We start from the raw sequence: 16023 nt of genomic DNA, 5'->3' as shown, positions 1-16023 counted from the left end.
AGTTCCTATTTTCGTATCTTGTCAAATAATTGGCAGTTTCAATGTATTAAAAAAAAATCAGACTAAAACATAAAAATAAAAAATAATTTGAAAAAGCTCATACAAAAATAAAAATCGCTATGGAGCTTTTTACATTATTATTATTATTATTATTATTATTATTATTATTATTATTATTGTGGTGAGCAACACATAGTGTACAACAATTATTTGAATTCCCCCTTGGGGAATACAAGTATGATGAACGAAAACAACAACAAACCGAAATAATGACACTAACCACAAACAATGATATGACCAGATGATTCTTTAATGACCTATTGCAAAATTTCCCTTCGGCTGAACGTGAGTGCGCATGCGCAACAACACGTGATCTTCACACAACCGGAAGATGGGCGGTCAACAGCATCGAGTGAGACGTCTTGTTGAACTATTTACGATCTTTGCTGAACTCTTGACAGCTAACAGGCAACTCCTCGTCTCTTCAAGCAAGTAAGTCGACAAATTGTTTGTCAACAAATCTGGTAATTTCAGTGACTGCGTGAGGTTTCAACGTAGTAGACAGTTTGAATTTCTTCTTTTTTCTTCTGAGCTTGATTTGGGTGTTGTGCTCTGTTGCCCTTTCGGGGAGGAGCCAATGTTTTGGACTTCGAGCTGGTTAGCTTGGTCGTGAGCTAGCATCGAGTAGCCTGGCACTGCTTGCAACTTCCTGCTTTGCCCGCACTCACCTGTCCTCACACACTGCTTCTTGCACATCTACAAATATGCAGCTTTGAAATGCATCAAGATCTGGCAGTCTCCCGGCGAGGAACAGCCTTATAGATGTTCGCTTCATCCTTGCTAATTTTGCATCATCTCTATTGTTAACTTGAGGAGAATGGTTCCCATTGATATGTGCAGCGTACACTTCATTTCCCAGTTTGATTGCATCTTGTAATTGTCATGATGATGCCAATGACGATGATTACGATGACGCTGCTAAGAGAAGTTGTAATAGATGTAGTAGATGGCCACGGTCCCGAATGCTGCTATAACACAAAAGTGTTTAACTTTGCAGTGTTTGTATAACTGATTTAAAAGTGAAGGGGAACGTTGATTGAAAAAAAATATATCTTGCATATAACATTGCGTTGTGTTATTTGCTGACCAGCGTGGTATCTGCTTGGGCTTATTGTATAATGTGTGGTTTTGCCTCTGTGGCCAAAACAAGTTGCCACAACAATGTTTTCCATTTACTGTATTTATGTAGTCAACAGGCAAGCCATGCACACACCAGTCATTTTGTCATGTATGCCTGCGCAGAGCAGTGTGACACAAATTAGCCAACACGAGAGCTGTTTAAGAAAAGTACGTCTTCACAAAACTAGCAATGCACTCTTTTGATTGACACTTTCCCAGAAGTACTAACGACTTCTGCCAGGATGCAAAAAAGTACTAACGACTTCTGCCAGGATGCAAAAAACTTGTTTGTTTGGGAGGGCATTACAAAACCACTTCGTAACCTACATCCACCAAACACAGAAGAATGAATGACATGTGGTTTCTTCTCTGGACTAACATGTGCAGTAACAGTTTCAAGGAATATTTCAACTATCTAGATCAGAGCTCAGCAAACATATATACTAGGAGTCATATAAACAGTCTATCACAGGAAAAAAACAAACAAAAAACAACAACACTAGAAGCCAGTAGCCTCAAACCCCTTTGACATCTAAAGCGAGCATAACATCACATCATCTTTTCATGTAGGTATACCCTAATAAACTAGTGTATGGTTGGGCAACAAATCAAATTTAGTTGATGAATTCATCATTTTACAAATCTGTGGTTTAAGAATAAGCTATATCAAAACAAAATTTAGGTTTTGCAAAAGTGGTAGAATGCTGGATGTTAATGAGACATGCACAATAGCTACAAATTACTTACTTGTGGCATTTAAGCAAGTTAGGCAAGGTTTAAATGTTAAGTTTACTTTTAAATTGATTTAAATCATTATACATTATTGATGTTGAAACCGTTTTTGTGAGATTTAGTTTATACTAATTTAATGCTTTAAATGAATGTTAGGTTTATATTGCATTGATTAAAATCAGTTCACATCGTCCTGAATGACTGAAAAAAATCAACCTCAACCAGCCTCACTAAGGAAATCAATGAAGTAATTCAGAGAACACAACATTTTAATTAAACAATATTGTGAATTCTGAAAGCCTTAATTTAAGCTCTCTTTAAAAAAAAGTGAATGCCTATTTGAGTCCTTCTCATATTTATATAAGCCAAAGCCAACCATAAATTATCCATCTGCAACAGAATCTGTTTTTGCATTTAATTTATTCCATTTAGAACATACAGTCAACTGCCAACTTAAATTCAAAAGTTTATTTAACTTGATAATTTTTGCTACTGAACCTCAGCGTACACCTTTGGAACATCGGGCTGTACACTTCACTTTCAAATATATGTACTGTACTTCATGAAGTCTGTAGCAATTTTCTCCAGAAACCTTTCTTTTTGTGTGTTTATGCCTCTGTCATCCTGAACAAGAAATGCAGGACAAAATGGACCTTGTAAGCGTTTGATTAAGACAAATATCCATCCATCCATCCATCCATCCATCCATCCATCCATCCATCCATCCATCCATCCATCCATCCATCCATCCATCCATCCATCCATAAATAAATAATTAAATAAAACAACTGACTAATATAGTCTGCTGACACATACACACACACCCTCTCTGATGCAATGCTGTTTGTTAGTTGAGTGTGTTTTGCTGTTGGGTCACCACCAAGCTTCAAATCACTTATAACCGCGCAGTGTTTCCACTTAGAATAAGCAGCATTTGGGTTGAAATCTTGCCAGTTGTGCTGGCAGAGCAGGCTTGTAATAACTGGGTGCTACTTCAGTTTAGCTTAGTTGAGTTTGTTTCCAAAGTGTGTTTTACCATAATATATTTTGTATTTGTATTTTTCCTCTTGTAGTTGTGCTTTATTCATTTTTTTTATTTAATTCATTTTTTATTTTACTTTAATCAATATTTGTTTCATCTTTTTAATAGGTAAAATGAGTAGTATTTAATAGTATATTAATGTATTTATAGTTAATTTATTTTTTGTACTTGTGTCTGCCTCCTATTTAAATTTAAAGATTACATTAAAGAACTTAAATTTAAACAACTGAAATAACCTTAATTTTGCCTTTTTTTTAGCTTTATTTTGAAGCTTAAAAGAAAGTTTGTATTCAATAGATTTTTGACCTAATGGTATGCTTACAGTATCATGTATTGTGTGATACACTTTTTAACCATATGGGCCAGTCGTAGACTAAACTTTGGACTGCACTTTGCAATTTGTGATTGATTTGGAAATTCAAACAATTGTGTTAAATTTAATAGAACTGTATTGCTCAGTCAAAAATGGTGTTATTTTTATGTACATCTACTAAGACACACAGGAGGCCATTATTAGACTGCACATGCACAAATATTTTGTTTTATATGTTTATGTCCATGCAACAAATGTGCTCACTCTATTGAGCCATACTTGACATAATTGTGTAGCACAGTATATGTGCAGCCAAATTGCCAATTTTGTCCCGACATTTTCTGTTGCTACAGTATCTGTGTTTCTCATCTAGTTTGATTTTCTTTTGCACTGTCTTTAGTGAGTGACCCATCATTTGCCTGGGTTGTTCATGCTACTTGCTTTAATTTAATAAGTATGATTGGAGCACATGATTTGGTTGCTGTCCTTGTGTGTCTTAATATCACAGTGTGTGTAAATGAAATCAAGTGTCCAGAATGAATGAAAGTGTCTTTTTATTTGTTGCCTCATCCATATGGGAATATTTATGCAGGTTGAAAGCAAATTCCTTAAATGTAGCACAGCATGTAGTTTGGCTGGTTGCTCGTGCTGTATTACTACTCATCTCATGAATAGTGTCACAGTGTCCTAATTATAGATAAGTAACTGGTAGTCAGTCTAATTTGAGTAAGGCTTTTCAGAAAATATGATTAAACAGGAAACAAAAACAATGTCTTGTAGGTGAATGGATGGAGGGCAAGATCAAGAAAGATAGTCAAGCAAGTAATTTTGTTCTCTTAAAAATACTTTTGAAAACAAAACTACACGTTTTCAATGTAACCTCACTGATTACATCATTAAAACAAATTATTCTGGGGTTTAAGGATTGCAAGTTGCAACTTTGAATTCAAAATTAAATATGCTGACTAGAAAAATTTACTATGAATTTGGAATGTGTCAAATCCTGTCAAAGCCAGAACTGTGGTGAAGCTGCATGTGCGATAAAAGTTTTTTTTTTTTTTTTTTTAAATTAAGTTGCAGGCTCATTTTCTGAAGGATTGTTCTTGTGCTGATTTTGATTTTGTCAAGAGTAGAATGTTGTTTCATTTTTCATTTTGGTGAGGGACCCCTGAAAATATATGATGAAAACAAACAAAAAAAGGATCCAATTTTAAACAATAAACAACAGTATGTCCGTTAGAAGTTGTAACACAAGCTTGTTTTGTCTCCAGAGCTGGCTGAAGTGCGGAGGAAAGGGGAGAGATTCAACTCTGGTCTCCCCTGGACTTCCTGAGAAGAAGAGTCAGCCATGGATGATAGTGCCTCTCTTTCCAAAGTCAGCAGTTCCACAGAGTCTGTAGCCACCGTCACTAGCGAGGAGTTTGTTCTGATCCAGCCTGGTGCTACAGGGTCACCTCAAGGCTCGGAAGGAAAACCCAAGCTGAAGGTCAGTAACACATCTCAGCAGACAATACAGTAATATCCAATCGATACATGATCATCTTTCATCTTGGTCATATTTATTACCCTATTAAAAATCTCTATGCAAGCATGCTTAATGCTACTGACTACATTTACTTTGTCAAAAAGGTAAATGTTGCAGGTTAAAATGCTTTTGCTTTTTTGTTTTATCCAACCATACATTTCAAAATTGCGCAAGGTTTTATTTATTTGTATTTGACTTTTTCCAACACTTACAGCTATTTTCTCTTTGGGCTGTTAACCTGAACCCTGAATATTACCATTATTCATGGACGATATGTTGCTCCTCAACTATAAGTCTACTACAAGTCAATTTGGGTCATTTAAAACAAAACAAAACAAAACAAAAAAAATAAAAGCCTCCTCAAGAAGTCGCCCAGGAGTTGGCCTCATAGTTTGTTTGTTTTTGTTGTTTTTTTGGGGTGGGGGTTGATCAAGAACAGTTGAGCATGAACTTCTCCAAGCCACGCGCACGGTTCAGAAATTCTGAGAGCATTGTTGAAATGTTCTATTAATCAAAGTAACCAAAAAAGGAACCTGGTGATTACAAAGAAAGGAAGCAGTTCCAGCATGAGCTGCTTCAAAATACTGATTAGTATGATAGCATTAAAAATGGGGCGCAAACTCACACTATTTAGGCAGCTGTAAATCCTGGTTGGATTAAACTTCTACTACTGAAAAGTTTTTCTTTTAAAGATAGTTTAATATTTTTTAACATAACTAGAATTTCTTTATTGTGCCATGCACTGCATTCAGTGAATCGAAAAGGCAAGTTTTTTTTTTTCAAAAACATATTTACTGTTGATCCCTGCTATTCGCGACCCGTGAAGAGTGACACTGCATATAATTGAAGCTTAGTAAAACGCCCTTTGTTACAAATTTTAAAATTAATTGGTCCATTCATCAGTAATCAGTATTTATTTTTTTTTTCTGCCAAAAATCAACATCGACCTTAAATAATGTATCTCGGTCGGGTGCTAGTTTTTGTGTGGATAAAAAAAAAAAACTAAAATCAGGCCAGTGAAAAGAAAAATACATTTCTTAAAAAATAGCCTGGCTCAGGGCAGCTCGATGGAAAGTGGTTAGCACGTTGGCCTCACAGTTCAGAGTCCTGAGTTCAAATCCAGCGTGCTCCAGCCTTCCTGTGTGGAGGTTGCATGTTCTCCCCGAGCCTGCATCTGTTTCCTCCAGGCCCTCCCGCTTCCTCCCACATTCCAAAAACATGCATGCTGTTTGTATTCGACACTCTAAATTGTTAGGTGTGATTGCGTGCGTGAATGTTTGTTCGTTACGAACTGTCTGGCAACCAGTCCAGGGTGTCCCCTGCCTTCTGCCTAAAGACAGCTGGGATAGGCACCAGCAAGCCAGCGACCCTAGTGAGGATAAGCGACTAAAGAAAATGGATGGCTGGATAGCCAGGTTCATGTTCCCATGTTCCTCTCCATATGTCTTTCCTCACTACTTCAATATTCATGGTCCTTTCTCTCCACCAGATGTCTTGCAACGGTAGTGAGCAACTGGAGAAAGCCATGGAGGAGGTCTTGGATGATGATGACGATGATGATGTGAAGGTGGAGAAGAGCAGCGTAGAAAAGATGGAGAAGCACAGCCATCCAGAAGGCCAAGTACTGGAGCTGCAACCACCAGGTATTGTTCAATTGCCGTTTTCTTGCCAGTTGTTAGATGACCTTCGTGGTTTCTGACATATCAACAACAGCACCACCATTACATGTGCTTCCCTTCTGCTGAGTGAACTGAGAGGAAATAGTAAGAGTAGTGTCAAATAAAAGCCAGTCAGCAGTGAAAGTTCTGCTTGCACACATTGTTCTGCTTCCTGTTTGTGAAGTTTTGAAGAACTCCTTTAACATCCTGTTCCATTCTTTTACTATTTTATTATTTTTGTTTGTTTGTTTTTACATCGTTGCCCTTCAGGTTCATCTGTTGTCGACGGTGTATTTTTTAACACAAATTTACCTGCCTCATAGTACCAGTAGGCATTTGAGGTTCGAGCTTACATTTGGCACTTGTTATGAGTCTGAGCTGAATGGACTGACATCAGACATTTCTCTAAGAATCAAACATAGCTTATTTCTCTGCCACCAGAGGTATCATCACCATGTCCAGCACCGGCTATTCCCACAAGCCAAGAGGAAGACAGTGTGCAATTTAACAAGCTGTCCTACTTAGGCTGCACTTGGGTCAAAGCCCCTCGTAATGAAGCTGAAGCACAGAGGGCCATGGCGACCTTGCGCGCTGAGAGTGCCATCCCCATTCCCATCACCCTGCATGTACCCTGTGGACCAGAAGGCTCTGTCAGGTAAGCCATTTTGTGAAAGAAAAACAACTCATGTTGCAAATTTGAACTTAATTTTTGTGTTCACTTGAACAGACTGTGTGCCGTGCTGGTGGACATGTTCTATATGTATGAAGATTGCACCTTAAGGGCCGGATTTACTAAAATCCCAATTAGTGGTCGCTAATAATTTAATTTGGTACTTACTGTTAGTAAGGGCTGGGGGGGTGGGTCGACCAAGATGGGTGAGTCGACTATAAAAATACGTTGACTAAATGTCCACCTTGAAACTCCACGGAAACCATGTTTATGCCACTGTTTTCTCTTATGGACCTTTAAGGCAGACACACAGTCTGCAAGACAGAACGAACCCTCCCAAAAAAACGAGGATAAAAAAAAGTGACAAAAATAAAGTAAGATCAAAAACTTAAAAACAGCTCCTGAAAAAATATTCTGGATGCTTCTGAGTGATGACGACTGGTTGGCATCTCTGCCTTGTATTTAAAAAACAGGACAGCAGACTTGAAAAACTGCTCTGAGAGAGTACATCACCAGTCAAAAAATCATCAAATACTGTACCAGGGAATGCAAAGTTGTGATTTTTTTTTTTTTTTTTTTTGTCATGTGTGGTGCACTACTCCCTCTTGTGATGGACTCCATGTCAACCATTTGATCATTTAGGACCTCCAGTATGTTGCTCTAATTTTTGTTTCTGGCAAAAATGATTAAATAAGCGGAGAAGAACGTTTTTCTCTGTTGCAACTCATTTTGCCATCATCGGGTCAACCACAGTCATCGTTATGTTAAGCAGTGCTTTTCTGCACCTGCCTTTTAGATAAGGTTTTTAAAGATTCAATGTAAGCTAGTCCAATTCGTCTCAGGTCTGATAAATCAAATTTCGTGTGGTAATTTAGTTTGGTTGCATTTAATTTTCATTTAACACAAATACATGCAGAAATCTGAGAATATTTACTGTTGAGGAGCAGACATTCTGAATACAATTTCATGGTCATTTAAAAATATGGGATCTGGACAAATATGAGTATCAAAAATAGTTGGACTAATTTGATCATCCATTAATTGTTGATATAAACGATTATTTGCACTTTGAAATCTTGCTTAGGTACTTTCACTGCTGTAAGTGTTCTATGTGAATTAATGTGTGAATTTTCTGCAGGGTCGTGGACCAGGCGTCGGGCACAGAGATTTGTTCCTTCCCCATTTACAAGGTCTTGTTTTGTGCTCGTGGACGGGACGGTTCTGTAGAAAGTGACTGCTTTTGCTTCACTGAGAGTTATCGGAGCTCTGAAGATTTTCAAATTCACGTCTTTTCCTGTCACATCAAAGAGGCGGTAAGCTTGAATTGCATACACCACACTGCAGCTAAACAGTTTTTCTGACTTCACGAAACATGCATCCTTCATGCAAGTCCCTACATGGTAACAAGCTGATTCAAACAGTAAATTTTCATTCATTCATTCATTCATTCATTCATCCATCCATCCACATTTTGAGCTACTTATCCTCAATAGGGTCTCAAGCATGCGCTAACTAACCTATCTCAGCTACTGCAATTTGGGCAAGAGGTGGGGTACACCCTGTATAGGTCACTAGTGATTCCCTGACGGAGACAAACATTTACAGAATTAATATTAAATTCATCTTGAATTAATCTTAAAATTAATCTTAACATTTATAGTGATTTTCAGTAAGCACATTGTTATCGTTATTGCATATGCCACCACTTGCAAATTATAATAGGGAAGTCAAAATATTTCTTTTCAAGTAGGGGTTCTACTTATATGTGTCCGCACTAGTCCAAACACAGTATTTTGATTGATTTTGTGTATGTGGAAAATGAATACACAGCAAAATCCATGTGTTTTTAACCAGTTTAGCCCCCCCCCCCCCCCCCTTTTTTTTTTTTTGCCACTTGCTGTCAACTGGAAATTACATCACAGTTGCACAAAGCTTAGGTAATGGTTGTCACTGCACACCTGTTTTCTGGCTTTGGTCATGTGACGTTCGCAAGCTGAGCACTTAGGCACTATTATTATTTTCAAATGACAAAGTGGCAGTGCAAAGAAAAATAGCTGCATCTGAGATGGATCAAAACTGGTTGATTTTACTATTCATATACTGTCTTTACATTAGTTGGGAAGCATAGAACATACTGTTGTGAGGACAATTTTTGACTTCATTTTCAATTTAACCAACTGGCAAAGCAATGAGGGTTATGAAACTTTACTTTTTCCTATTTTACTAGTCAATTGCAGATACACTAATAAACCAGCAGATGACACTGTTTCTCTCACTTGTCATCTCATTTGATGCTTTGTTTGGTACTTTTTAATTGATAAAACCATTGAGATTGAGCAATGTGTTTTACATTTTTATTTCCAACTCCTTGATAATGCTTATTTTTTGTGCTCCATTTTGTTGCCTCTTTTGCTCTCATCCACTTTACATAGTTTTCTTTACTGTTCTTTTTCACTAAGCCTTTTGTCTACCTCACATTTCTCTCACTCTCATTAAAAATGTGATTTTTATAGTTTGGTCCAAATACCAATAACTCCTTTGATCCCAAAGATGTAATTATACGTTTTGACAGAGTCCAGACATTCAACCCAAGATACTTTTTACAGTAAATATTTTACTATTAGGAATGTTTCTGAAAATAACAGCAATTGAACAGCAATTGAAAAAATGTGTTCAAAATCTATTAGTCTATTGATGATTTCGTCACTCAAATGAAGAATTAGATTTAAGAATTGTTTTAATTTCCATCCCTTCATTAATTGATAGGACATTATGTGCAATTAACAGTGCAGAAAACAAATAAACTAACCTTCAGTTAATGTTTTGGTCTCTAATGCAAAAAATGACAGTCATTGTTTTCAAGGCAAACACAAACATTTTACTTTGATTCAATACAAATCTGTTATCATGGGGGACAACAGAGTGGGAAGAATACAGTATTTTTTGATGACGTTTTGAATTTCCAAGTTTTTGGAAAACTTTTATTATACTCATTGAGTCTCAGCTGTTTTCAGACAAATACCTAATATTTTGAATAAAAATGTAAGTACATGGGATTTAATGTCTGGACTCTGCAAATATGTATAAATATTTCTTTGGAATTGAATGAGTTAATTCAGTTGTGATCTTCTGTTATCCTTTTCCATATAGGTCAGTCGAATCTTGTACAGTTTCTCCACGGCATTTCGCCGCTCTTCCCGGCCAACCGATATCAGAGACACGCCGCTGTTGAGTCCTCTTGACAGTGACCTTTTTATTTTTACTGTCTCTCTGGAGATTAAGGAAGATGATGGCAAGGGAAATTTCAGGTATTTTTCCAATACATACAAATGAGCACAGGTTTGCACTTGCTTTGATCGTTAACGGACCTAAAATTAGTAGATTTTTGATTTACCATAATTTCACAAATAAAGGATAACCTTTTTATTTTTTCAAAAACTGAAGGTCAAAAGTATGGATGTGTCCTGTATACCGTAATTTAAAGATTTTTATTTTTTTTTCAACAACATTTGAGGAAGATTGCATCTGTCAGTCACATTAGCCAAGTTATGATGTACAGATGTGCATTTCTATATCAGATGTATTCTTACTTATGGTAATTGTGGTAATAGGATGAGCTAGACTTGAGACAGTCGGCTGACTGCATTAGTTGCAGCTAAAAAGCTGCTTGTGTTAGCGTAGTCTGTTACCGCATTATTTGGAATAAAAGAAGCGAGCAGATTGACTCAGCGTCCAAGTCACACTTATGGACATTAACAGTAGCTTTCAAGAAGGAAGTGATTCTTGTAGCAGAACAGGTTAGAGACCCTGAGGCTGCCACAAGGTTTGGGCTAACGGGCTAACAACCCTTGCATGCCGACCTAGAGAGGAGCCCATAACTGACCAAACAGGATATTGAGAAGGTAGCTTTTACATTTATTTCAACAGCGCTCTGTAAAAATCTCTCCAGTGCTCCCTTGCGTCCTCAAATGCTTATCCCGCTGCACAGAGACTCCGGGCTCCATGTCTCACATGCTCGTCCACTCACTTACCTGCAAGCTACACACAACTGTCAACAGGCACCATACCCGCAACGGATAAATAACTTACAAATTAGATGAGATTCATTCTCTTTTGCTATAGTCTTTACATTGTCACCATACGGTTGGTGCATCCTAAACACAGTAACATAGAAAATATCAGAATTTAACCCTAAAATTAAGGGTGTGTCCTGTAGATAGGTGCGTCCAACCAGCAGCCATCTTATTTTGCCGATGTCACTGACAATTTATATATATATATATATATATTTTTTTTTTTACCGAAAACATCGGTCCATATTGTCACTAAATATTAGCCTTTAATGAGGTATTATAATGTTTTTACAGGATCATTATTAGTCTAGAAATGACCTTGTGTTGTGGAATGTAAAAAGTTGTTTATTTGCAGGTAGTAAGGAACTTTAAAAACATTATCATTTGTTGCGCGTCCATTTGTACTGTATCTATGGAGATTCATTAGCATGGTCTACTATCATCTGTCTACTTCCCATGCCCAACATAACATACCTAACTGCAAGATACCATACTGTATACCAAGAGATTGTTGGAGTATTTGTATGTAAAAGACTGGTCTTTTTCCTCTTTTTCACAGTGCAGTCCCAAAGGACAGAGACAAATTGTACTTCAAGCTGCGGCAGAATGTTCAGAAGAAAGTTGTGATTACAGTACAGCAAATTAGCAACAGAGAGCTTGCCATTGAGAGGTGAGAAGGAGTCTTATGAGCCAATGAGTTAGCTCCACCTAAAAGGCAATGTGTGTAACAATTACCGCAATTTCTCAAAAATAACATTGTCAGCTTTTTGTCTCTTATGGACTTGCACACAGCACTTTCTTATACGTTTGCCTGTCCTTTATTTGTACATATATTGTCCCCTCCACTTTATTAGCCACTAGTCTCAAGGGGTTATTTCCAAGGAAAGAGGGCACACAGAGGCATTAAAAATGTTAAAGGTAAAGAGAAGTTTTTATTTCCTTATTTATTTGTAAAACAGTCAATCAGAACAGCAAAAGTTGTTGAAAAAAGATTAGTTCCACCCCGTGTCAAGTAAAGAATAATACACTTAACATCAACAGTGGTCTATCTTCTCTGATATGTGAAAGTGGAGGTTTGATAACATTGTCTGTAACTACGCCAGCCTCAAAGTAAATAAAATATCTTTTTTTAACATTCATCTAGAAGTTAGATGAATTACTATTGAATTCAAATCTGATCGTATTCACCAAATCCAACACAATCACGTTTTAGTATGCGACACCATCAACGCCAAAATCTCCAAATCCCTCATCAGTGGCACTTCATCATGAGGCAAACCTCCCCCCAATCATGATTATTTTGCCACTGCTTCACATGTATAGGATCCACTGGCAAACCTCAGGGCATTTTTGGGGGGTTAAAAATGTCATCCGAGCCTTCAATTGAACTACCCTAACTTGTGTTTCGTTACTTGTGTGTTGTTTTTACCCTGTTTTGTCCTAACTTGTTACATATTTTTATGATATCTGTGTGGATGGCAAAGTAAGAATTTAATTGTACAGAGAAACTTGTTTCCACATTGTACCCATGACAAGAAACATTTTGACGACTAAAAAGCTGCATGAAGCTCATCAGTAAACATTTATAAATGAATTGCGTCCCACTTTAAGCTGCTCACTATATGTCAGTGATTAGGAAGTACAGTACTCTCAACTCTCACTGTAGTTAAGAGCATCAACAAAAATAGTTCTGTTTTGTGTGCTTCCCTGTTTATTGCACTCCAACATTGAACCTGCACGCCTGCACCAAAGAACTAGGTCATCCTCACCCCCCCTGTACTTTTTCTTCCCAGCCACTTACCTTCAATTTGCCTCACCCGCCAAACACCTGCCCTTTTATTTTCTCAGCCAGTGGACTATTCTGGTTGCCTTTGATTTTTGTATACAGCATGATTCTAACAGTGTATCCCTGGACATTATTGAAAAAATGTGTACTGTTTATTAAGGACAGAATTTGTTTTCTCTGAATCCAACTTGAAAGGCATTGCTGTGGTTTGTATAATATTCTTTGTCTTAAGTGTTTATGCAATTAATACAGAAGGTTGCCAAATTACTTTGCATTTTTCCCAGGCTAGCCACTGGATGGCACCATAAACGTAAAGAAAAAGACCTCTCCTCATAGAGATGAAATGGATTTTCCATGACTAATCAGAATCATGGGAAAGGGAATTGGCATACAATACTGTACTGTACCTTTGCTTTAACTATCGTGAAATATTGTAATTGATTGAAAATAGTCAGCACTTGTCTGTAATTATTGAAACGTGTGTAAAGCTCTTGTGTCTTTTTTTTAGGTGTTTTGGTATGCTCCTGAGTCCAGGCCAGAAGGTTTGCAATAGTGACATGCATCTGATAGACATGGTGAGTACTGGACAATCATGTATTCCATCTGTGAATTACCAACTGCTACAACTGAATGATCATGTGCATATTTTTATATGGAGTATTTGTCTACATCTGAACTTTGTTGTACTGTGGACTTGACAATGCAAAGCACTCTATCAAACATACAGGTGTTAAATAAAAATATTTGATCTTTTACCTGCCCAGGAGTCAATGGGGAAGACCTCTGATGGAAAGGCATACATGATCACAGGAATATGGAACCCCAATATTGCAGCCTTCCAGCCCCTCAATGAAGACACGCCTAAAGGTTTAACTGTTTAATTTTCACGCTTGAAAGTCAAAATACCTTGATTCTGAAATTTGCAATATAAATTTGAATTGGTTTTAGACAATTTAATATTTTTTTGTCACTAATTCACTATATGCCATTATAAAGGTCTAATACAAACAAAGTTTTTATTTATTTTTTTGGGCACAGAACATATCTCTGTTTTATTTGGACAGTTTTCAGCTGCATAGGTACATAGGTATACATATATACTTTGCTATCGTAAACGATTGCAGGATTTTTGGTGAGAGGTTCATTTTTATGATGACACATTTCCAAGTATATTTTTTGGGTGACAGTTTCCCATTTTAGGAATATTTTTGTCCTTGTAATTATAATGAAAATAAGTGGTTATGATGATTATTTGTGTGCTATAGGTAATCCACACATTATTGGGGATGTACATGTGATTTTATTTAACTGGAATTGAATGTTTGTTTTTATGTATTTGATGTACAGTACATCTTAGCATAGTCTTGTCCTGGAAGACTTGTGACCCTTAGCTTGTCGAAGCTTGGCCGCACCTTCTCCGACACAGACATGAACACATGGTCAAGCAACTGTGGATATTCACTTGTGAGAAACGAAACTCAACACAGCAGTTGGAGACTTAAAAGGGAAAAAAAAAACGGATTCACATCATAATGTGAGAAAGCAGTACACAAATGCCTGCAATTACAATCACAGTTTGAGTGGAAAATATGGTAATTTGTTATTACAAACAGCTGCACATGCATTTCATCTAGATTGAAATGTCTAAAATAGGTTTGAAAGTATTATAAGAGCACATTTGGCTTACTTTAACAAGATTGGGATATTATTTTAGCAAATATGTGGAAATTGTCATTTTTTTAGAGCTTGACTCATCTGTATTTTTTGAGGACAGTGCCAATTTTTGGGAGGAAAAAAAATACAAATTTCTGATTAATAACCCGAGCATCCCCCCCCTTCAAAAACAACAACAACAAAAAAAACTCCATTACCCCAAAGTCTCTATACAGTATCATGTTGGGGAGGCACACAGCCAAAGTAGTTATCCACTGCCAATGCAGTCTCCAACAAACTTTATTTGCATAGCTTGTGTGTAAAGACAGCCAGACAGGCTAACAGGGAACATAAAAACGCAGGAAGTCCCCAGATCCCAGCTAGACAACAAATTCAGATCCAAAACTTTGTTGCTATGAGATATTAGTCACTGTACTATTGTACTACCATAAATCATTTAAATGTAGCCAAAAAAACTATAAAGTGTTCACATTGGATTTTATAATGATTGAATTTTCTAGTTAATGGGGAAATATTTACACAGTATGATCTGGTGGTTGGCACAGCGTGGCTGCCAGGCTGAAAGCTCGCCTGACTGAATCCATTAAAGCTTTCAAATTATAGAAAGTGGCAACTTGCTGACTGGAAGGCCCAGAGAGTTTGAAATCCTGGCAGGTGGCAGATTGGTCAGGACTGTCTTTTTAGGGAGGTATATAGTGTAACCTCGATAAAATGCTCATCGACATGAACACTTACTCGCATATTTGAGAACATTTAGACATGCTGGAGACGAGCCACAACAAGAACGCATTGAACATGTCCTGATTGTCTTATGTAAAAACTGTTCAATCAAGGACAAGTTGTGTTATCAACATACTGATTATCTTTTAAAAAAAATTTCAAAAATAGTTTCTTTTGAGTGTCATGTAATGCCCAGGAATGCATGTCCTCTCTACTTTGTGGTGCAGATAAGCAAGTCTACATGACAGTGGCAGTGGACCTGGTAGTAACCGAGGTGGTGGAGCCAGTTCGCTTTCTGATGGAAACTTTGGTCAGAATTTATCCGTCCAATGAACGTTTCTGGTACTTTAGCCGCAAGACCTTCAGCGAGACTTTCTACCTCAAACTCGGACAGGTATGTTCACATACAGTATATGATACGTTTACTCTTTAATAAAGCGTTAAATAACCCCATCAAACGCTTACTTGTGAGAACATGTATCCTAGAAGGTTTGAGTCACAACCAACAAGCTTTTGTAAAAGGTAATGAGTGGATTTAAAATTTCATACAATAGTAGCTCATCCATCCATCCAACCATTATCTATAGCCGCTTATCCTCACAAGGGTCGTGGGCTTGCTGGTGCCTATCTCAGCAGACTTCAGGCACTAGG

The 16023-nt window shown here is 37.2% G+C and overlaps 1 protein-coding gene across 1 annotated transcript in view; it reads left to right on the top strand.

Moving 5' to 3' along the window:
• The first annotated feature begins 394 nt into the window (after window positions 1-394).
• rabgap1l (RAB GTPase activating protein 1-like) overlaps window positions 395-16023 on the top strand; it is a 91029-nt gene continuing 75400 nt past the window's right edge. The window contains exons 1-10 of the mRNA XM_088425682.1: window positions 395-492; window positions 4538-4752; window positions 6281-6434; window positions 6891-7104; window positions 8258-8432; window positions 10270-10427; window positions 11752-11862; window positions 13487-13553; window positions 13743-13845; window positions 15600-15766. Coding sequence (XP_088281808.1) covers window positions 4615-4752; window positions 6281-6434; window positions 6891-7104; window positions 8258-8432; window positions 10270-10427; window positions 11752-11862; window positions 13487-13553; window positions 13743-13845; window positions 15600-15766 — 1287 coding nt within the window. The 5' untranslated portion in view covers window positions 395-492; window positions 4538-4614. The remainder of the gene's footprint in view (window positions 493-4537; window positions 4753-6280; window positions 6435-6890; window positions 7105-8257; window positions 8433-10269; window positions 10428-11751; window positions 11863-13486; window positions 13554-13742; window positions 13846-15599; window positions 15767-16023) is intronic.

Source organism: Hippichthys cyanospilos, chromosome 10 (genome assembly GCF_059441005.1).
Source record: "Hippichthys cyanospilos isolate Australia breed blue-spotted pipefish chromosome 10, RoL_Hcya_1.0, whole genome shotgun sequence".
Taxonomy (NCBI): Eukaryota; Metazoa; Chordata; class Actinopteri; order Syngnathiformes; family Syngnathidae; genus Hippichthys; species Hippichthys cyanospilos.
The sequence above is the reverse complement of the archived record's forward strand: the minus strand, read 5'-3'. Positions and strand labels throughout refer to the sequence as shown.